At 40.3% G+C, this 23,249-nt stretch overlaps 2 protein-coding genes across 2 annotated transcripts; one reads left to right on the forward strand and one right to left on the reverse strand.

Annotated features, from left to right (window-relative positions):
• The first annotated feature begins 2,913 nt into the window (after positions 1-2,913).
• LOC148360616 (GPI-linked NAD(P)(+)--arginine ADP-ribosyltransferase 1-like) lies at positions 2,914-6,599 on the forward strand. The gene is made up of 2 exons (XM_088342998.1): positions 2,914-3,147; positions 5,752-6,599. The coding sequence occupies exons 1-2, from the start codon at positions 3,031-3,033 to the stop codon at positions 6,466-6,468; spliced, it is 834 nt and encodes a 277-aa protein (XP_088199124.1). The 5' UTR covers positions 2,914-3,030; the 3' UTR covers positions 6,469-6,599.
• Positions 6,600-9,484: 2,885 nt separating this feature from the next.
• On the reverse strand, positions 9,485-22,093 carry ftr84 (finTRIM family, member 84). The gene is made up of 7 exons (XM_088341488.1): positions 21,485-22,093; positions 18,510-18,605; positions 18,219-18,452; positions 15,546-15,702; positions 15,421-15,477; positions 15,305-15,358; positions 9,485-12,235 (listed from the first exon to the last, which is right to left on the reverse strand). Exons 1-7 carry the CDS (start codon positions 22,061-22,063, stop codon positions 11,691-11,693), a joined length of 1,722 nt encoding a protein of 573 aa, XP_088197614.1. The 5' UTR covers positions 22,064-22,093; the 3' UTR covers positions 9,485-11,690.
• Positions 22,094-23,249: the final 1,156 nt, after the last annotated feature.

Below are 23,249 nucleotides of genomic sequence, written 5' to 3' on the forward strand. Positions count from 1 at the left end.
GAGAGAGAGAGAAGGAAAAACATTATTTTATACTATTTTACAGGAATAAATAATATCATATATGTATTTTCTTTTATTTTAACATATTTTCAACTAAAATAAATTACAGTTGTTTTACTTTATTGTATTTTCCCTATGGCTCACAAAACTTTCAGTGATGCTAAAGGGAGAAGCAAAATCATGACAACCATGGAAACAAAGCTTGTGATTTTCAAGAAATATAAGGACGGAACTCAAATTGCTATTTGCAAGGCCTTCGATCGGGACTATCATTAAAAGTAAGCGATTAAGGCCAGGAAATCTTCTAAGGACATGGCAATCCTCCCAAGTGGAAGTTTTAAAATCAGTTTTACTTATGCATCCACCCGCTACTCCACTCTACCAGCTCAAGCCCTTTTTTTCATAAAACAAGTAGACAAATTGTTTCATTTTAACAACATTTATTTTCAATGTATTGACATGCGTCGAGAAATTAGGTTACATATCGGGAATTGATTTTCTCCCGATGTTTCTTCACGATACCGAAACCGTCTCCGATACAAATAACGATAAAAATTGTCATGACGACGCACCACAATCCTCCCGCCGGCGATGCCGATATCCTATGCGCCGTGTTTTTTCGCACGTCGTGCACGCAGTGGAGGTCGCTCTCCAACGCGTACGTAACATCGCAACCTCCTCGAAAAACTTCGTAAACTCAGAAAATATTCGTACGGAGGAACCAATAAGACCCGCCGATCCGACTCCAAGGCGGAGTAACGTCGGATATCGGCACCGAAACACGTCTTCATCGCGAAACACGTCGAATTTCTTTCACGAATGTTTTTAGCATATGTTGGGATTAAAGAAGCAAAAACAACCCGAAGAGCCGTTTAGGACCCGAAAGAGCCGGTTCCTTTTAGTGAGTCGAGCCGAAGAAGCCGGTGCTCGACAAACTCTACTAACTTTACTCAACTTTCGTATGCCGTTCCTCTAAATAGCGTGTCGGGTAACACGATGGGTTCCGGGTTGCAGACGTCGTCAACCTGTGGATAATGCTAAAGAAAAGCGGACAATGCTAGCTTAGCATTTATTCACTCGATACTTTTTCGGGATGCACGATAACTGTCGTTTCCCGGTAATGACCAATGAAACCCTCAAGCTGGAGACCGATACTTCTTACCGATACTTCTTACCGATACTTCTATTTTTTTTAACTCTTTTACTGCATTTTGTATTTTGGATATAAACTAGGCAAAAACAAATTATGATTTGTTTACCTAGTTTGTTTTCTTATTTTATTTTGAAAAAATGTCAGACAGGAAGTGATGTCACATAGGGAGCCATATTGGGTTTGTCTATATTTTCCATTGTCCTGTTCAACAGCAGGGCCGGACAGCTTTCGCTGGTTTACCCCTGCCGCGTCATACGGGTGCCCTGCCCATCCTTTGAAAAACAAACTGTACTCTTAGTCTGCTACGTTAGGCTACATCGAAGCGGTTATTACGCAACTTAAAGCACCCGAATTTTTTTGAGTCCTTCGCTGGTTTTTTGTTCTCTCCGGTGCCACCGTATACTTAATTTTTTACGATATACTTAAAATTGTTCTTATTTTACAATATTCTAATAAGTAAGAAAAATAATAAAATATAGTAATATACATATTATAACTTTTTAAATCATGCTTTAGTTCGTTTTTCAAAATAAAACAAAATTACATTTTGTAAAATAAGAAAAATAATCCATAGAATTTGCCAAACTGGCCATATATATTTGACCTATTTTTCTTTGTAAAAAAATAAAAAGAAATTAATTCGCAAGTGTGTGATTTTGTGATTTCGACAGGCCGTTGTGATTTTCTAGGAAATTCAAAAACTAAAACCAATGTAAAGGAAGGGTTTCATATTGCTGTGTTCTTACTGGTATAAAATCATTACCATGATCAGTTCCATATATTATACTTTTTTTTTACTAATCAGCTTTTAAATTGTTGTCACGGTTGCCATCGCGCCCAATTGGCCCCGCCCGTGTTGCGCCAGCTGCGGCTCGTTGACAGATATTATTATTATTAGATTGGCTTTCCGTCTATTTAAGCCCAGCGCTCTCACTCCTCCTTTGTCAGCCCGCCAACGAACCTCTGCCCTGCAAGTTGTGGGTTCTGATTCTGTCCTCTTTCCTGTTGGTAGTTCCTGTCCAGTATTGTTCCCGTTTATTTCTGTCCTGCTTAATATCGGTTTCCAGTTTCATTTCAGTCTATTTTTGTCCTGTCTATTTTTCTCCAGTTTTCGTTCCCGTCTAGTTTGTCCTGTTTAATTTCGATATCCTGTTTTATTATCAATCCTGTCTGTCCCGTCCTGTCTGGTATCGACCCCATCCGTCCGATATCAACTATTGGTAGCGATCTCGTCAGTCTCTGGCTTCCTGTCTTTCCACGCCACACCGCTGCCTAACGTGCATGACTCCCCGTTTCCTGTAAAATAAAAGCTTGTGTGAGAAACGTCACGCATTTGGGTCCTGATCCTGTTCCGGTTCATGACAAATCTTTAAATTATACAAAATTATACAAAGTATGTAAATTGTGCTTGACTGAGCCTGTTTTGATCCAATTCCTAACGATTAAAAGTGTAATAACATAGTAATTACATTGTAATAACATGATCCTACTGGTTCTGAAACCATATTTTGGTCACTTACCCCATTAAAAGAAGTCGCTCTTCCGTTTCCTTACTTTGGTTTTGCAGCCTCCAGTACCTCCTTCCCAATTTCTTTTAAATGCTATAAAATGAAAGTAAAAGGACAAAAACACAACATGGCGTTTGCCTAAACAAGTTTGTTTCGAAATACGTCGAGCTGTTTCGAAATACGTCGAGCTGGAAAGGCGGACTTCAGGTAAATCCTGTTTCCTGAGATTTTTTTTGTCTTCCTTTTTTTGCACGGTATGTTTCTGTCCTAGCAAGGAAAAGCGTGAAGAGGAATACTCATGGATATAAATGCATAAGCAAGAATTGACAAAATCCAACCTTGTGTTTCAGATTTAATGCCACAAAAAACATGAGGAAAACAAAATTCCTCACAAAACATGCGCCGGTTCTTTTGATTCTACTATCTGGTTTTGCTTTGTACCGAGACCCGTTTTTCATACTGTGGTGGCCTCAAGATCCTGCTCAGGTGAGTCCGCTTTAGAATTCAGTTTTTCAGTTTGGAAACGAAATCCAACAGAAATGGGTCCAAGTACTGGAGTTCTCCAGATGCGTACTGTCCCTTTAAGGTTTTTGTTGAAAAACTACATGTGAGAAATAGGCTTCAGATTAGGGTTTTAAACTCAATTGGGGGTTTCAAACTACAGTAGAGTGTAATATTTGGGCTTTAATGTCAGGACCAGAACGGAAACAGGACCCACTTGCGTGACGTTTACCACAAGTTTTATTGAAAGAGAGAGGAAGGGCTGCGCCTACCATACGGTGTTCGCTGGGAACGGGAAGCAAGTCGCTCTCGTACTGGGATTGTGATCCGAACGAGGAAGACAGAAAACTGGCCGGTAGCTGGTACTGGGAGAGCAAGACGTGGTGAGGGTCGGAAACGAGTTGAAAGCCGGGACGGGAGAGCAGACGTGGTCGGGGTCGGAAACGAGTTGTAAGTAGGGACGGCAGAGCAGACGTGGTCGGGATCAAAACAGGTCGTAGCGGGAGGCAAGCGGGAGCAAAAAACGGGACAGGCGGGAGTCAGGGTCAAAAAAGGCTTGCCTAGCATACACAGAGATTCGCAGACGGACTGACAACAGGGGATTGATAGGAGTGGGTTCGAATAGTGACAGGCAGCCAATCAGAACCCGCAGTGGTTGGCGCCAAATGAGCAGGCAGAGGTGAATCGCATCGGTAATCATGACATTTAAAGTGTATTTAGAGTTTCCGGCTAGGATTTATAACCAGGCTTAAAATTTCGGTTTGAGGTTTTAAACTGGATTTAAAGTTTCGAACTTTTTGAAACTTGAGTTTCGGCTTCAATTTAGGGGTTTAAAAACAAATGTAAGGGTTTTAAATTCAATTTAGGGTTTCCTACTAGGATTTAAAAGTAGATTAATATTAGGGTTTTAACGAGTATTTAGTGTTTCCAGCTAGGGTTTAAAACTAGGGTTTCTGCTTCAAATTAGGGTTTAAATCTTAAATGATGGTTTCCAACTAGGGTTTAAATCAAGGTTTCTACTTCAAATGAGGGTTTTAAACTGAAATTAAGCTTTCTAACTTGTGTTTAAAACTGGAGTTTAGGCTTCAAATTATGGTTTTGAGCTGGATTTAGGGTTTCAATCTTGGCGTTTGAAACTTGGGTTTCGGCTTTAATGTAGGGTTTTAAAAACAAACTTAAGGCTTTTAAATTCAATTTAGGGTTTCCTACTAGGATTTAAAAGTAGATTAATATTAGGGTTTTAACGTGTATTTTGGGTTTCCAGCTAGGGTTTAAAACTGGGATTTCTGCTTCGAATTAGGGTTTAAATCTTAAATGATGGTTTCCAACTAGGGGTATAAAACCTAGGTTTAATCTTAAAATTAGGGTTTTCCACTTAATTTTGGGTTTCAAACTAGGATTTTAAACTATAATTAGGGTTTCCACCTAGGGTTTAAAACCGGGATTTAGGCTTTATGTAGGGTTTTGAAGTTAATATTCGGGTTTTAAAATACATTTAAGGGTTTCGAAATAAATTTAGCGTTTCAAACTATGGTTTGAAACTAGGGTTTGGGATTTTTATTAGGGTTTTAAAGCCTTTTTAAGGTTTCCGGCAAGGGTTTGAAACTGGGGTTTCTGCTTCAAATAAGGGTTTTAAACAAAAATTAAGCTTTCCAACTTGTGTTTAAAACTGGAGTTTAGGCTTAAGGTTCTGAACTGGATTTAGGGTTTGAACCTAAGGTTTGGGTTTCATATCAGGGTTTTAAACCATATCAAGGGAATAGGGGGTTAGAGTTTCAAACTGGAATTAGGGTTTTAAATTGAAATGAGCGTTTCCAAATTGGGTTAAAAATAAATTAAAATAATGTCATGATTACTGATGTGACTCAGCTGTGCCCGCTCATTTGCCGCCACCCGCCATGGGTTCTGATTTGCTCCGTCAGTTTTTGAACCCAGTCCTGTCTGTCCCCTGTTGTCAGTCCATCTGCGAACCTCAGTGTATACTAGGCAAGCCTTTTTCGACCCTGACTCCCACCTGTCCCGTTTTTGCTCCCGTCTGTCTACGACCCGTTTTGATCCTGACCACGTCTGCTCTTCCGTCTTGGCTTACGACTTGTTTCTGAGCCCCATCACGTCTGCTCTCCCGTTCTGGCTTACTACTCGCTTCCGACCCCGACCAAGCCTTGCTCTCCTAGTCCCGGCTACTGACCCGTTTTTTCCGTCCCTGACACCGCCAACGCTCGCCACGGAAGACCCACTTCCGCGTTCGGATCACAATCCAAGTACGAGAGCGAATTGTTTCCCGCGCCAGCGAACACCGGAGCCCTTTCTCATTCCTCCAATCAAACTTGTGAGAAACGTAACGCAATTGGGTCCTGTTTCCGTTCTGGTCCTGACAAATACGGGTTTAAGCTTCAAACTAATAAAGTTTTAAACTGAATGTCATGTTTCCAACTAGATTTAAAACTCCAGTCTGGATTTCTATTTTTGGTTTAAAACTGATTTTAGGGTTTTCGTCCCAAACTAAGGTTCTGGACCGGAAACCCGGTTTTTAAAGCGAGTTTAGGGTTTCCGGCAATTTTTATAACTGTCCCGGGTTTCTCATTCCAGAGATGGAATCTAGTGCCTCTGGACATGGCGACGGAATCCATCGACGACAGGTTTGACGGCTGCCGCTCCGAAATCGCCGCCGTAATGGACGCCGTCGGGGCTTCGGAGCGCCGCAACGACAAAAACCTCCGATCCGCTTGGACCCGATCCCTAAAACTCTCGAAACCGTCCTCGCACGTGGATCTGAAACCGGAACACTCTGCGGTTCTGCACTTTTACACCGAGACCAGCGAGGTCCGCCGCCGTTTCGGCGCCCTGATCAAAGACGGAAAACGCAAATACGGCACTCACCGATTCCCGTTCCATTTTTTGTACTTCTATCTGACGGACGCCGTCCGGCTTCTGCGTGGGACTCGAACGTCCTGCGGGTCGTTTTACTTCCGGACCTCGGACCGCTACGAGCTCCGCGGGACCGAAATCCGCTTGGGGACTTTTGTTTTAGCAGCATCCAGGAAACAGGATTTTTCGTCCAATGGGAACACGTCTTGCTTTGAGATTCGTAGCTGCCTGAGCGCCGATGTGAGCTCATATTCGGCTGAGAATCGGGACGGAATCGCGTTAATTCCGCCTTACGAAGTTTTCTCCGTTACCGACGTCGTGAGGGACGATCCCTGGTGCGAAGTAGTTTACCGATTACGAAGTTCTGGAAAGTTCTGGAGCGATCTTAACTGTAGACTTGATCCTCAGCGAATCAGGACGTTTGTACCGTTTGTGTGAGGCTCTGGGTTTCAGGAAAATGAACTGAATATTAGTACTGACTCCAAATACTAGTATTTATTTTTTTTTACTATTGAAAACTGTAATAATAACAAAAGCAAAAACAATATTGATAAACTTAAATGTGTTGATGTGGATGTCACGATTCTGTCACTTGCCCTCACCTGGGCTCACTCTTTTAGCTCCAGCTGCCACTCGTTCCCTAAGTATCCCTCTCCCTATTTAAGCACTTCATTCTCATTCACTCTTGGTCAGTCCGTCAGCGAACCTCAACGCATGCAAGTCAAGCCTTTTTGACTCTGGCTCCTGTTTTGGTCCGGACCTGTTCCTGTATCCTGCCTGATTCCGTCCCCTGTTTCCTGTATCGATCCCTGACCACGCTTCGTTGTCCTGGCCCGGCTACCCAACTTGATCCGATCCACGATCCACGCTCCGTTCTCCTGTCCCGGCTACCCGACCTGCTCCGATCCACGTTCACGTTCTGCTCTCCAGCCACGGCTGTCCGTCTCTACACCTGTCACCGGCCGCGGGGTTCCTGTTCCACCTGCCCAGCGAGCACTGGATCGCTGTTTTTTCCTCTTTCCTTGATCCCCCCGATCCCTTGATAAAGTGTTATGTGGAACGTTACGCATTTGGGTCCACTATTTGTTCCGGTCGTGACAATGGATCAAGACCGAGAAACAGAAAGTCATTATCACAGCCCAGAAAATCATGGGCAGCTCTCTGCCCAACTGGAAGACAATGCCAGCTAATTCTAAAGTAATTGTGTAATGCTGCGTAACTTTATTACTTTATTACAAAATTTTGCGTTTCCAACTAAGGTTTGAAACCACAGTTTGGGTCTTTTATTAGGGTTCAAAGTATTTAGGGTTTCTGGCTAGGGTTTAAAACTGGAGTTTAGGCTTTAAATTAAGGTTTTAAACTGGATTTAGGGTTTGAAACTAGGGTTTGAGACTAAAGTTTGGGTTTCATATTAGGGTTTTATACAGTTTTAAGGGTTTACAGCTAAAGGTTTATACTAGAATTTCAGCTTCAAATTAGGGTTTTAAACTGAAATGAGAGTATTTCCAAACTGGGTTCAAAACGGTTTAAAATGAGGTCTTTGGCTTCAAATTGATAAGGGTTTAAACTAAATATAGGGTTTCCAACTGGTGTTAAATGTAGAGTTTACGCTTTTATTTTTGGTTTAAAACTGAGTTTTTGTCTTAAACTAAGGTTTTGGACCGCAAACTCAGGGTTTTAAAGCGAGTTTAGGGTTTCCAGCTATGTTTTTTATTATTTCTAAATGAAAAATATCGAAAATACTTCTTAAAATAATCAACTTTCGCTGGAAAATCGTATTCCTAATTATTTTTTCGTGTTCTTATTTCGTTCATAAGTTCTATTAAGGAATATCTTTTAGCGTGTCAATTCGGGTTTTAAACTGAGAAAGTGTCCTAATCCTAATTTCAAACCAGGATTTTAAACTGAAATTAAGGTTTTGTTTAAAGGTTAAAATCTAGGGTTTGAAACTGTTAAGAGTTTCACATAATGCCCTAAAATAGGAACCTCATATATTATCTAAAGAAATCTAAATACATAATACTATAATATAAAAACTACTAGAGAAATATTACTACAAAAATAGGTTTACAACATAAAAACTGAAAATTACACTAATAGGGATACTACAAAAATACTACCCCAAAAAAAACTACAGTAACACTGTACTACAAAGGCACTACAGAAATACGACAAATATACAACAAACATTTTCATACGGAAATTCAACAAAATACAACAGAGATAGTACAAAAATACTAGAAAATACTACAATCTTAAAACTTCTACGAAAATACTACATATATCCTAAAAAGAAATCTACTTTCGAAATACAACAAAATTACTACAGAAATATTAAAAAAAAGACTAGTATCAAAATACTACATAAAAATTACTTCAGAAATACTACAAAAATAGTACAAAAATAAAACTACAGTCACACTACAAAAAAAAATTACAGAACTTAAAAAAATACGAAAAAATAACCTTAAAAAAAACCTACAGTAATACTCCAAAACTAAATAACAAATGAAGTGCTTAAAACAGATACCTCATATACTTTTTTTTTGTTCTAAGTGTTTAAAAACCAATTTCATGAAACTGATCGATTTCAAAAGAAGTATTTGCAACAGTTAATGGCCGCTTTTTCTTTCTTTTCGCGTGATTTTTAAGCCAAGATTGCACATTGTTCGATCACCACTAGAGGGCAGAAAAGCACTGCACATAAATAGGTTTCAAAATAATGCACGAGTTGAACATTTTCATTTCCGCTCGCTTTTCGGTTTGAATAGCAAACCCAAGATTTGAAAAGATCACAACCTTTATTGTGAAAAGCATTCATTTGAATTATTCCATCAATCATTATTACAGATAAAGGTTCATCTCATCTCATTAGCTGCACCGCTTATCCTCATTAGGGTCGCGGGAGGGCTGGAGCCCATCCCAAACATCTCCGGGCAGTCGGCAGGGGACACCCTGAACTGGTTGCCAGCCAATCACAGGGCACACAGGGACAGACAACTCATTCGCTCATTCACACCTAGGGCCAATTCACCTGAGGCAACCCACGCAAGCACGGGGAGAACATACAAACTCCGCACAGGAAGTCTGGAGCTGGATTTGAACCCACGACAGGTTCCCATGACATGAACTGTGCCACACAAGCGCAAACCACTGCCCCACCGTGCTGCCCCAGTTCATAGCGTTTAAATGGACGGTGTTGACATTCACTGCCCCCTCGTGGTACAAAAACCATTCATTCAGTACAAGTACAATTATAATTATTAAATATGAGTATAAATATGTATTATTCTATATGTCTTTATTTGCTACATTAAACAAAATTGCTAATGGAAAGGAATATTTTAGTCATTGTATTAACATATTATTTTACTTGGCTTTATTTGCTAATACATTTGCTCATATCTATTTTTCTATTTGTACATTTGTTTTCTATAATACTTATTAGATTTGTTTTCAAGTTTACTATTTAATATATATGTATGTGAAAAAATATTGCAATCATATTTAATATTGAATATTTTTTCTCTTTATTTGCCATAAAACTTGATCGTCTATATCTGATACACAATTCTTTAAGTAAAAAAATGCACAAATAACTCTTAAGCATAGAATATGTATTTAAAAAAAAAAAAGGAAAATCCTTAAAGGGACAGTGTGTCATATTAAGTACCACCTAGTGGTATTGTAAAACTCAAAAAACAACATTGATTTTAAGACTACCAAAAAATACTAGAACTGTCATACAAATGTTATTTATGCATATAAAATATGTATATATATATTTATAAAAAAATATAGTTCGAGAATTTTTTTCTCCTTTTGTTTTTTGGAATCCCTACCATAGGTCGCCGCCATGTTTGTCTGTCAACTTGCTGCTACACGTTGCTCTGTGGCACTGATTTTTGTCTACATTCGACAATACAGTGCCATCCAGTGGTCAAATGAGTGGCTAGAAAAGGAAACAGTGGGGGGAAATATCTATCCATCTATCTATATATCTATTTCTACCTCTCTCACTCTCTATTTATATATCTCTCTCTCTCACTCTCCATTTCCCTCTCTCTCTCACTCTCCATTTCCCTCAATCTCGATCTCGTTCTCGTTCGCTATCTCGACCGCTATCTCGTTCGCTATCTCGACCGCTATCTCGTTCGCTATCTCGATCTTGTTCTCGACCGCTATCTCGATCTTGTTCTCGACCGCTATCTCGATCTTGTTCTCGACCGCTATCTCTCTCTCTCTCTCTCTCTCGATCTTGTTCTCGACCGCTATCTCTCTCTCTCTCTCTCTCGATCTTGTTCTCGACCGCTATCTCTCTCTCTCTCTCTCTCGATCTTGTTCGACCGCTATCTCTCTCTCTCTCTCTCTCGATCTTGTTCTCGACCGCTATCTCTCTCTCTCTCTCTCTCTCTCTCTCTCTCTCTCTCTCTCTCTCTCTCTCTCTCTCTCTCTCTCTCTCTCTCTCTCTCTCTTCTATCTCTTTCTATCTCTAGGGCTTTAAAAAGGTCAAATTACAAACAGGAAACACAACAATGATGAAAAAAGCTGAAATGTACAAAATGTATAAAGTCAAGGGGTTCAAAAAAGGGTCTTAAACCGAATTAAGGGTTTCCAAATACAGTACAGAACTAAAGATTGAGCCTCAGAATTAGGGTTTTCAAATAAAATCAAGTTTTCTGGCCATGGTTTTAAACTGATTTTAAGGTTTCTGACAAGGGTTTAAGACCTGGGTTTGGACCTCAATTTATGGTTGTAAAGTTATGAATTGGAGATAAGGTATCAAACTATGGTTTAAACAAGGGGTTTTGTCTTATAGTAGGGTTTTAAACTGGCTCTTGGGTTTAAAATTGGTGCTTGGACCAGGGTTTGGGCTTCAAATTAGGGTTTTAAAGTTATTAATTTGAGATAGGGTATCAAATTATGGTTTAAAACAAGGGTTTTTGTTTTATAGTAGGGTTTTAAACTGACTCTTGGGTTTAAATTTGTTGTTGTTTTAATGAGGGTTTGGGCTTCAAATTAGGGTTTTAAAGTTATGAATTTGAGACAGGGTTTCAAATTATGGTTTAAAACAAGGGTTTTTGTCTTATAGTAGGGTTTTAAACTGACTCTTGGGTTTAAAATTGTTTTTTTAACGAGGGTTGGGCTTCAAATTAGGGTTTTAAATATATGTTTCCCAACTATGATTTTGAGGTTAAAATGAGGGTTTTTATTGGGAAATCATGGTTCACGGACCCTTTAACCACTTGGGTCGTCGGGGAGACACTGAGGACACAACTGCTAACTTCTGGATTCTGTTCTCTTTTATTGATGTTACCCAATGCAAAATCCATTACACCCTGGTCATCCTGGAGAGGGGATAGCCACTTGTGAGGCCCCCTTCTCAAGGTTTCTCATTTTCCCTGTGCTGAGCTTTTTGGGTATTCCCTTGCCCGCATGTGGGTTTAAGATCAGGGGATGGCGTCATTGTAACGTGTGCAGTCCTTCTTGTGATTAAGGGTTTCACAAATAAATGGGACATGACTCGACTTGATTGGGAAATAGGGTTTTAAACAGTAGATACGGGTTTATATTGGGGATCAGGTTTCAAATCATGGTTTTTGACCAGATATTCAAACTTGGATCCAAACTAGCCTTAAAACCCTAATTTTTTTGCCTTTTCAGTACGGCAAAGCGCTCCCTTTGAGTTGGCAGAGGCTAACCGAGGACCCCACCCCGAATCCGGCGTACACCGGCTCGCCGAATCGCGCTTTGAAGCGATGGATGAGCTCCACGGCGTTTTCCATGACGGAATAAAACGCCAGGACGCCTCCGGCGTGGTCCAGGTAGACCCCGATCCGCGATGCCCGGGGCGCCGCGTTCAAGTCCCGGTCCGTTTTATCGTGCCAGGCGGAATAACCCGAGTCGGAGCAGAGCAGGCTCCAGGATTTGCTGTTATATCCCAGCAGGCTGTGCGAGTTTTTGCCCTTGCGGCTGATGCTCTTGTAGGCCACGCCCACCGAAAACTCGCCAGCCCACTCCGCCTCCCAATAGAAGCGAAAACCCGTCAGGGGTTCTTTGCACAGGACCTGAGAGAAACCGTCGAAGCGGTCCGGGTGCTCCGGGTAGAACTGGATGGTTTTCTTGCGGGTGACTTTCTGGTTCCCGTCAGACAGGAACAGTTCTTTGTAGGCCGTGTTGGGGTCCAGGGACAGCTTGCAGGCGTCTGAAGGCGGAGGTCAGGAATAAATAATATTATCCGGAAGAAAAATGATTTCGTAATGGGTTGGGGTTTGAAACTTGGGTTTAGGTGACATATTAGGGGTTTCCTATGCAGGAAGGGTTTGAAACTAAGATTTTGATCCGAATTAGGGTTGTAAAGAGAACCTAGGGTTTCTGGCTAGGGTTTCAAACAAGGGTTTGGCTTAAAACTGGTGGTTTTCACTAAAAATGAGGGTTCCCACTAGGGTTTGGGCTTGAAATGAGGGGTTTAAATTGAATTAGCAGTTTCTAACTAGAATTTTGCCCCAAAATAGGGTTCAAAAAGTAATTTAGGGTCTCCAAATAAGGTTTCAAACGAGGGCTGGGCTTGAAATTTGGGGTTTTAACTAAAAATAGGGGTTCCCACTAGGGTTTGGGCTAGAAATGTGGGGTTTAAACTGAATTACCAGTTTCCAACTAGAATTTTGCTCCAAAATTGGGTTTAAAAAGTAATTTAGGGTTTCCAAATCAGGTTTCGAACAAGGGCTGGGCTTAAAATGTGGGGTTTTAAATGAATATGGGTTTTTACAATTAGGGTTTGGGCTTCAAATTAGGGTCTTAAATCGAATTCAGGGTTTCTAACTGAGGTTTCAAACAAGTTTTGATCCGAAACTAGCATTTAAAAACTTATTTTGGGTGTTCAAGTTTAAAATTAGGGTTTGGGCTTCAAATTAGGGTTTAAAATGCTTGTTAAGGAATCAAACTAGGGTTCGAACCTGGGTTTTTGGCTTGAAATTAGGGTTTTAAACTCGAACTTGAATTCAAGCTTTGTATTAGGGTTTTAAATTGCAATTGAGGGTCCAACTCATGTTTAAAACAACGGTTTTGGCTTAAAATCAGGGTTTTAAAGTGAACCTAGGGTTTCTGGCTAGGGTTTCAAACAAGGGTTTGCTTAAAACTGGTGGTTTCAACTAAACTTAAGGGTTCCCACTAGGGTTTGGGATTGAAATGAGGGGTTTAAACTGAATTACCGGTTTCCAACTGGAGTTTCAAACCAGAATTTTGCCCCAAAATAGGGTTCTAAAAGTAATTTAGGGTTTCCAAATCAGGTTTCGAACAAGGGCTGGGCTTAAAATTTGGGGTTTTAAATGAATATAGGTTTTTACAATTGGGGTTTGGGCTTCAAATTAGGGTCTTAAATTGAATTCAGGGTTTCTAACTGAGGTTTCAAACAAGTTTTGATCCGAAACTATCATTTAAAAACTAATTTAGGGTGTTCAAGTTTAAAATTAGGGTTTGGGCTTCAAATTAGGGTTTAAAATGCTTGTTAAGGAATCAAACTAGGGTTCGAACCTGGGTTTTTGGCTTGAAATGAGGGTTTTAAACTCAAACTTGAATTCAAGCTTTGTATTGGGGTTTTAAATTGCAATTAAGGGTCCAACTCATGTTTAAAACAACGGTTTTGGCTTAAAATCAGGGTTTTAAAGTGAACCTAGGGTTTCAAACAAGGGTTTGCTGAAAACTGGGGGTTTCAACTAAACTTAAGGGTTCCCACTAGGGTTAGGGATTGAAATGAGGGGTTTAACTGAATTACCGGTTTCCAACTGGGGTTTCAAACTAGAATTTTGCCCCAAATAGGGTTCTAAAAGTTATTTAGAAAACAGGCGTCTGAAGGTGGAGGTCGGAAATAAATAACATTATCCAGAAGAAAAATGATTTCATAATGGGTTGGGGTTTGAAACTTGGGTTTAGGTGACATATTAGGGTTTTCCATTGCAGATGGGGTTTGAAACTCGGGTTTAAAGGGAACCTGGGGTTTCTGGCTAGGGTTTCAAACAAGGGTTTGGCTTAAAACCGGTGATTTAAACTAAACTTAGGGTTTGGGCTTGAAATGAGGCATTTAAACTGAATTACCGGTTTCCAACTGGGGTTTCAAACAAGAATTTTGCCCCAAAATAGGGTTTAAAAAGTAATTTAGCGGTTCCAAATAAGGTTTCAAACAAGGGCTGGGCTTAAAATTTGGGATTTTAAATGAATATAGGGTTTTACAATTAGAATTTCTAATTGAGGTTTCAAACAAGTTTTGATCCGAAACTAGCATTTAAAAACTAATTTAGGGTGTTTAAGTTTAAAATTGGGGGTTGGGCTTCAAATTAGGGTTTAAAATGTTTGTTAAGGAATTAAACTAGGGTTTGAACCTGGGTTTTTGGCTTGAAATGAGGGTTTTAAACTCGAACTTGAATTCAAGCTTTGTATTAGGGTTTTAAATTGCAATTGAGGGTCCAACTCATGTTTAAAACAATGGTTTTGGCTTAAAATCAGGGTTCTAAAATGAAACACGATTCCTGTTCTATATTAGGGTTTTTAAAGCGAAACTGAGGTTTTTCTAACAGGGGGCAAAGTCGGGGTTTAAACTTAGTTTAAGGTTTCCAACTAGGGATTAAAATTAGGTTTTGGTATTCAAATTAGGGTTTTAAATTGCTGTGAAGGGATCAAACTAGGGTTCAAACCTATGTTTTGGCTTCAAATTTGGGTTTTAAACTCAAACTTGAATTCAAGCTTTGTGTTAGGGTTTTAAATTGCAATTACTTCTTCACAGGCAGCACAGCGGCGCAGTGGGTAGCGCGTGTGCGGCACAGTTCTAAGGTCTTGGGAACCTCCTGCGTGGGTTCAAATCCAGCTCCCGGACTTACTGTGCGGAGTTTGTATGTTCTCCCCGTGCTTGCGTGGGTTTCCTCCGGGCACTCCGGTTTCCTCCCACATACCAAAGACATGCATTTCAGGTGGATTGGCTGGTCCAAATTGTCCCTAGGAATGAGCGAGCGAGTTGTCTGTCCCCGTGTGCCCTGCGATTGGCTGGCAACCAGTTCAGGGTGCCCCCTGCCCACTGCTCGATGATTAGTGGGATGGGCTCCAGCACCCCCGCGACCCTACTGAGGATAAGCGGTGCAGCTAATGAGATGAGATGAGATTTCTTCACAATGTGCGCGAGGCACCGGAAAAAGAAATTATTTTTTTAATGGTTATTGTATCAGTCTCCAAAATCTAAATGTTATGGGTGAGTTTACAAAATACAAAGCTGAAAATGACTCACATTTTAGGAAGTCCGATCTTGTTTTTGGCTCCTGAAAGTCCACCCTGTTGGGAACTGTATCAAAATACCAAACATCATTTTTCATATTCTCCATCTTGTATTTTTTTCACGAGTACCTTTCAACCGCCTGTCTCCATTTCTCGGCAAAAGGATGTAGACTGGAGTTTCGCCCACTGTCGAAAGGAAAAACCCCACGCGTTTATTTATCCTCTTTTATTTTGAAAGGACTAATGGTCTCAACCTGTCTTGGAGATTCGACCCAGTTCCTTCTTGCAGATGACGTCCAGATGTTCTTTCATTTCTATGGCGCTTTTGCTCATCTCGCTGAAGGAGAACTGAGGGTTGATGAGCACTTTGGGCACCATGGGTTCAGGAGGGATGGACAACGTCGGAAAATTCTGACCACATTTCAAAATTTGAGTTAAGAAAATGGGAAAAGGGGCAGCCAACCACACAAATAAACTCAATGGAGTGCAGTTCATACGGTGTCTAAAAATGTTTTCAGTCATTCTTTATGTCATGTCCAGCATGGTCGCCGTGGCGACCGGCTGGCCCCGCCTCCTGGGCACCGGCTGTAGTAGATCATCTAATCTGCGTGTGTGCTTTTTAAGGGCGGGTTGTGGGTTTTGCCGGTTGCTGGTTCATTGCGTTTTCTGTTCTGTTTTGCTCTGTCCTGTTTTGTTTGATTCGGAGGAAACCTGTGTTTGCACGTTTTGAGTAAAAGCCTGTTTTGTGAGTATCCCTAGTCTTAGTTCCTGTTTGCCTGTTTTTGTTTTGTTTTGTCCCTGAGTGTTGGACGACTTTTATTTCCTTAATAAAAGTATCTGATCTCCCTTCCTGCCTCCTGCCTCCGATCTGGTCCGGTCCCGTGACACTTTAGGGCATTTTCCCCACTATTTAACATCAACAACAAATTCTGTTTATTTATTTATTAGTTATTATTTTGCATGCACAAAAACCTAATAAATTCAAACTTTATGGTGTTCATGCCTGTCTGCTAAAAGTCATTTTAATGCCGCTCTGCTGTTGGTTTGCAGTTCTCCCACAATGCCTTTCTCTCTTCATTCAGTTGAAAATATCATGTGTTTCGTAAAGACTTGAGTCTGTGATACAATACTGTGTTTTTGTACTATATTCATTCGTTATGGCCCTGCGATTGGCTGGCAACCAGTTCCGGGTGTCCCCTGCCCACTGCCCGGAGATGGCTGGGATGGGCTCCAGCCCCCCCGTGACCCTAATGAGGATAAGCGGTACGGCTAATGAGATGAGATGAGATTCATTCGTTATAGTTCCAAGGCTTGCAGTGATGCTAAAAAACCCAATTTCATGATAACCATTGAAATGAAGCTGAAGATAATGAAGAAATAAGAAGAAGGCACATGCATCATTACCCTTACTGAAGAATATAACTAGCCAATCAACAATTGGGACTATTTTTAAGTATAAGGTGGTTATTAAAGCAAGGGTTTAGCTTTTAAATTTGGGTTTAAAAGCACATTTAGGGTTTCCAAATAGGGTTTCAAACTACGGGTTGGGATTCAAATGAGGGTTTTGAACCAAATGTAATCTTTATAGTTATGATTTCAAACCAGGGATGGGGCTTCACATTAGGGTTTAAAATTCAATTTAGGGTTTACAAATTGGGGTTTTAAATTGTGGGTTTCTAATTAGGGGTTTAAAACTAAGGTTTGGGCTTCAAACAACAGTTTCAAAGACAATAAAGGTTTCCTGGAAGGGCGTTATACTAGGGTGTAAATATATTAGGGCTTAAAAGTAAATTCAGGGTTTACAAATTGGGGGTTTAAACTGAATTGTGGGTTTCCAGTTAGGGGTTTAAAACTAGGGTCTGGGCTTCAAATAACAGTTTCAAAGAAAATAAAGGTTTCCTGTATGGGCGTTATATTAGGGTTTGGTCCTCATATTAGGGTTTAAAGGTTAATTTAGGGTTTCCAACTAGGGTTTAAAAATGATTTTGGGCTTCAAAATTGGGTTTTGAAGCAATTTTAAGGTTTCAAACCAGGGTTTAAGCCTTATATGAGAGGTTCTAAGTGAAAATAAGGTTTCCAACTAGAATTTGGGTTTCAAATTAAGGTTTTACACAGAGGTTGGCGTTTCCAACTAGAATTTAAAACTAGGGCGTGGGCTTCGAACAGTTTCAAAGAAATTCAATGTTTTTGTTTTAAAGCAAATTTAAGGTTTCTGGCTAGGGTTTCGAATCAGATTTTTTTGCCTCATGTTTGCAAATGGAAGGTATTAGTGAAATGTCTTAATGACATGACAGTCCTCACAGTTGGAAGTTTGAAAATCAGTTATGGGTGCCTAGAGAAGGAAACAGTGGACAAATCCACTGTCTTCTCCTCTTCTGTCTCTTGTTTTTAAACACAATTTCTCTCTGCATAAATACTGTAGATTCGATCTGCAACCTCAGTGTTTAAATCTAGGCTTAAAACACGCTTCTATTCTATAGCATATGAATAACCTATATTTTATGTTGACAATATCTGTGTATTACTTGCCCTCATGTGGGTTTTAGATCAGGGGATCGTGTCATAACAGTCTGTGGTTTGCAATAATCTTTGGTCTGTGCAGCCCTTTGAGACTCTTTTTGATTAAGGGCTATACAAATAAACATGACTTGACTTGCATCCACCCGCTACACTCGTGTACCAGCTCAAGTCAACTCACACCAAAGGAAAATAAAATTCCATTTGTTCTTTACTATTGTGAATATTAATAATGCCAGTCAATACTATATACTTACTATATACTGTTTTGGTTATGATGTGCGGTAGCGGAGGTGGCTCTAATTACTCACTTCAGAACAGATCCTGTGGATTTACTGCACTACCATCGAGAAACCTCGATGGTTTTTAACGATTTAATTCGTGTCAATCTCCAAGAAGAAGGCGAGCACCTGCAAGAAGTGTATGTTGTCCTGCGTCTCCAGGATGTGCCTGAGCTCGGCGTCTCTCCTCCCGAGTTCCAGGATCTCCTGCTCCAGACGTTCTACGTAGCCGTCGGCCTGCGTCATGGCCGCCTGCACGTTGGCGGCGATGAGCGTCCGCATCTCCGATTTCCAACGCTCGGCCGCCTGAAGCATCTCGTGGAAGGTCTTGTCGCTCTCCGCTTGGGCCCGTTGGCCAGAACTCTGTGGTAGAGCACGGGGTCAGCGGGCGGTGCCGAAGCAGATGACGGCGATGCTTACTTTCAGGACGTCCACGTTGTGCTTGAGTTCTTGGAGTTCTTTGGTGCGTTCCTGGATCAGGTGATGGACTTCGGATTGGGTCACCACCAGGACTTTCTGACGGCAGTGAAGAAGTGGAATCCTTTTTTGATCTATCTTTGATTCGTACATTCAGAATGACTAAAAAATCACTATGAGGATTAACATATGTATCTCAGGGTTGAGTAGGGTTACTTTAACTGGATTACTTTCAATTACTTTTGATTTACTCCAATGTCAAATATGCTAATAAAAGACAAAAGAAACCAAATGTGAATAAAATGATGACTCAAAACACGTGGTAAGTTTTCTCTCCTGGCTTTGATCTCTTTGATCTCCGGCAAAACTAACATAAAATGCAGGGTTGGGTAGGGTTACTTTAACTGGATTACTTTCAATTACTTTTGGATTACTCCAATACCAAATATGCTAATAAAAGATAAAAGAAACTAAATATGAATAAAATGATGACTCACAACACGTGGTAAGCTTTCTTTCCTGGATTTGATCTCTTTGATCTACGGCAAAGCTAACATAAAATGCAGGGTTGGGTAGGGTTACTTTAACTGGATTACTTTCAATTACTTTTGGATTACTCCATTACCAATTATGCTAATAAAAGCCAAAAGAAACTAAATATTAATAGAATGATGACTCACAACACGTGGTAAGCTTTCTCTCCTGGCTTTGATCTCTTTGATCTCCGGCAAAACTAACATAAAATGCAGGGTTGGGTAGGGTTACTTTAACTGGATTACTTTCAATTACTTTTGGATTACTCCAATACCAAATATGCCAATAAAAGACAAGAGAAAATAAATATGAATAAAATGATGACTCGCAACACGTGGTAAGCTTTCTCTCCTGGCTTTGATCTCTTTGATCTCCGGCAAAACAAACATAAAATGCGACAGAAACAAAATGAAAATAAATCCAAACAGCTTGCCAACATCATTTTGCCGTTCCATGTATTCCGTTACTCCCCAAGCTTGCGCAAAATGTAGTTATTTTATTCCTATTTAGTTTCTTTTGTCTTTTATTAGCATATTTGGTATTGGAGTAATCCAAAAGTTATTGAAAGTAATCCAGTTCAAGTAACCATACCCAACTCTGTATATTTGTATTTGTCTTGATTACTGCCTCGGACTCTGATTGGCCCCCTGTCACTTTTTAAACCCACTCCTTCCTGTCACCTGTTGTCAGTCCGTCTGCAAACCTCAGCTCCCGCTAGGCAAGCCTTACGACCCTGACTCTCTCCTGTCCTGATTCCTGTTTGATTCCTGGCTCCGACCCATTTTCTGCACTTGACTACGTTTTTGCTCCCCCGTCCCGGCCACCGATCTGTTTTTCCCCGCTCTCGACACTGCCATCGCTCATGTATACTACCCTTTTCCTTCCTTCCTAATAAAACTAAGAGAAACACACGCAAGTGGGTCCTGTCTTCGTTCTGGTCCTGACAGTATTTGGAGAATAAACCACATATTTCAGTATGTTTTGTAGTAAAATAATGAAAATAATAACCAGTAAAACACTATAAACAGTTATATTAAAAATATACCAATTTCAAGTTATCTTACAATTAAATAAGAAAAATATGATATTAATAGTTTTAATATACAGTGTAGCCTAATATTATAATTTACAATAGTTGACTAGAAAAACAAAATTAATCAACTCATTTTATTTTCAAATAAAGTAAAACATTAAAAACATAATATTTTATTTGACCAAACAATATATACAAATATTTTTCATGCACATATAAATAAATGACTACAAGTTATTTTATTAGAAAAAAATGCTTGTTTTTAAGTAAAATATAATGGTAAAATATTATATTAAATTAGAATATTTTTCTTATTTCACCAGGAAAAATTTAAAAATATTTGTGTGATTAGCAAAATAAATCACTATAAATTTTTTGGGGGGGAAATAAATGTTTCTTAACTAATTTTGTGTTTAAGAAAAATTTAATAGTATAATATTATATTTAATTAAAATATTTTTTTTGTTTTCCCATATGCATAAATCGATGCAGTTTGTGTTTTTCTCTTTAAAATAAAAAGTCAGCGAGAGAAAAGCTGTAAGTACAAAAAGGAAAGTTGACTGTGAGGGCTGGCACTTCCAAGACAAGTGGAAATCAGAGTAATAAGCAGGTAGGCGCGTTACATGGCTGACTCCCTGTTAGTGTGTGAGTGTGTGTGTGTGAATGGCTAGGTGTGAAGCACATTGTAAAGCGCTTTGGGAGTCTAAATTGATTTGAAAGGCGCTATATAAATGCAGACCATTTACCATTTCACCGGGAAAAATAAACAAATGTTTGTTTAGCAAACTAAATGACTATAAAAGATTTTAGTTGAAAAAACACAAATTTACAGTACAACGCGTAACATTTAATATTTCATTTTTAATTTAAAAAAATCTAATTTCAATATATTTCTGAGAGTTCTTATTTAGAAAAACCTCAATATACATTATTTTACTAACATATTAATTATTTTACTATACTGTATATTTTTTAACTGTATTTCATTCGCTATGGCTCCCAAAGACTCGCAGTCGGAGAGGCATGATAACCATGGAAACAAAGCTTGTGATTATCAAGAATTATGAAGAAAGCATTGGAATCGCTAGTCTTGCAAATATGCAAAGCTATGACCAATTGACGATCATTACTATTATTAAAATTAAGAGGCAATTAAAGCAAGAAAATCCTCCCACGGAGAGGTTTTAATTTTATTCCACCGTCTCCTCCCTTTCTGCATCCAACCACTACTCCACTTCACCAGCTCGAGTCAAAAATCCTTTGTCGAGGTAAACTCTAGACACAGAGGGAGACACATTTTCATATTTCCGTTACATGTTCTGACTCCTCCCCCCTTCTGCATCCACCCGCTACTCCATCGGACCAGCTCATGTTGTTTTTTTTTCTCGGCGTGTATATTTTATAACCTAACCTGTTTATCCACGCGTTCCTCCTCAGCCGACGCCACGTTGTGCCCCCGGTGCTCCCGCACGGTGCACAGCACACAAATGCACATCTGGTCGGAGCGGCAAAAGAGCTCCAGGCCTTTTTCGTGCTGGGGACAGATTTTCCTGTCCAAGTGTCCCGTCTCGTCCACCAATTTGTGTCTTTTGAAAGTGGAGGACTCGTAATGAGGTTTGACGTGCGTCTCGCAATAGTAGGCCAAGCAAACCAAACAGGATTTGACAGCTTTTTGCCGCCGCCCCACGCAGAAATCGCACAAAGACTGGCCTTGCATGTAAGGGAAGGGGGCCAGGTCCCGCAGGGGGCGCCGGGGTTCCCCCAGGTGCACGTCCGGGAGGAGGTCCCGCTTGAGCACCGGCCTGGGAGTGAAGGTGGCCCGGCACTGGGGGCAACTGTAGACCCCCACGTGGTCCCACTGGTCCCAGTAGATCTTGATGCAGTCCAGGCAGAAGGTGTCCCCGCAGGGGATGGTGCAAGGGTCTCGGGGGGCTTCGGCGCAGAGGGGGCACGGCATTTCAGGGGGGTTGGGGAAACTGGACTCGGCCATCTTTTTTTCCCTCTTCCTTTTAAGCGAGTCGGAAAATGAAACCAATAGAGGAGAAGTGACTCGGGAGAGCGTCAGGCCGGTTTTTAAGCTGACCTTTCCAAGGGGGAGGTTTTGTGTACACTTCAAACTCAAAAATCACACCAACCCCCATCCCAAAAAACGTACAGGTTCTCCCACTAATCCAGTTTAAAACATTCAGGAAAATACCTAAATGGTCTGCATTTCTATAGCGCTTTTCAAGTCAATGAAGACCTCCCAAAGCGCTTTACAATGTGCTTCACACTTAGCCATTCACACACACACTCACACACCAATAGGGAGCCAGCCATGCAACGCGCCTACCTGCCTATTACCGGTACTCTGATTTCCACTTGTCTTGGAAGTGCCAGCCCTCACAGTCAACTTTCCTTTTTGTACTTACAGCTTTTCTCTTAGTGACTTTTTCACACACACACTCACACACCGATAGGGAGTCAGCCATGCAAGGCGCCTACCTGCTTATCGGAGGCATAAGGGATTCAATGTCTTACCCAAGGACACTTCGACATTTAACACGGAGGAGCCGGGAATGGAACCTGCAACCTCTTGATCCCAAGACGAACGCTCTACCTCCCGAGCTAATGCTTTATGCTAATGCCTTATTTTTTCACTAACAATTGAGGGTTCATGGGGGAGGAGAGTTTAACATAAATGAGAACACCACCGTAAAACAAGAAACATTAAACATGACAATGCAGCAGCTTCTCTACTCAACCGAATGGTTGAGTGGTTAACAAGTCCTTTCTCAATGTTTCGTCATTTTACTCATGTTGAGATTTTTTTGTTTTTCTTTGCTTTTACTTTGACATATGACACGGAGGAGCCGGAAATCGAACCTGCGACCTATGGATCCTAAGACGAGTGCTCTACGATATTGCTAAGATACATATGAATAGTACTAATTGGCTATTTATTGACATTGCATAATAATTGGAAAAAATTGAATAGTCTTTATCGTCATTGTCATTGTAAACTGGGCATGAGATTAGACATGGCCCTCCGGGGCAAATAAGGAGACTTTAAAGGGACAGTGTGTCATATTTAGTGCTTCCCAGTGGTATAAAAAACATTTGAATATTAAGCAAAAATACATGAACTATCATAGCAATTTAGAAAAAGAGAAATGAATTGATATGTGCTTATTTTG

This window comes from Urocampus carinirostris, chromosome 8 (assembly GCF_059441175.1).
Source record: "Urocampus carinirostris isolate Australia breed hairy pipefish chromosome 8, RoL_Ucar_1.0, whole genome shotgun sequence".
Taxonomy (NCBI): Eukaryota; Metazoa; Chordata; class Actinopteri; order Syngnathiformes; family Syngnathidae; genus Urocampus; species Urocampus carinirostris.

Excerpts from the sequence above, each read along its gene's own strand:
- ftr84 (XM_088341488.1), bottom strand. The coding sequence starts at position 22,063 with ATGGCCGAGTCCAGTTTCCCCAACCCCCCTGAAATGCCGTGCCCCCTC. Across the intron at positions 18,606-21,484 it reads AGGAACGCGTGGATAAACAG|AAAGTCCTGGTGGTGACCCA; the intron begins GTTAGGTTATAA and ends CACTGCCGTCAG. Across the intron at positions 12,236-15,304 it reads AAGATCGGACTTCCTAAAAT|ACGCCTGCAAGCTGTCCCTG; the intron begins GTGAGTCATTTT and ends CTCCGCCTTCAG.
- LOC148360616 (XM_088342998.1), top strand. The coding sequence starts at position 3,031 with ATGAGGAAAACAAAATTCCTCACAAAACATGCGCCGGTTCTTTTGATT. Across the intron at positions 3,148-5,751 it reads GGCCTCAAGATCCTGCTCAG|AGATGGAATCTAGTGCCTCT; the intron begins GTGAGTCCGCTT and ends TTCTCATTCCAG.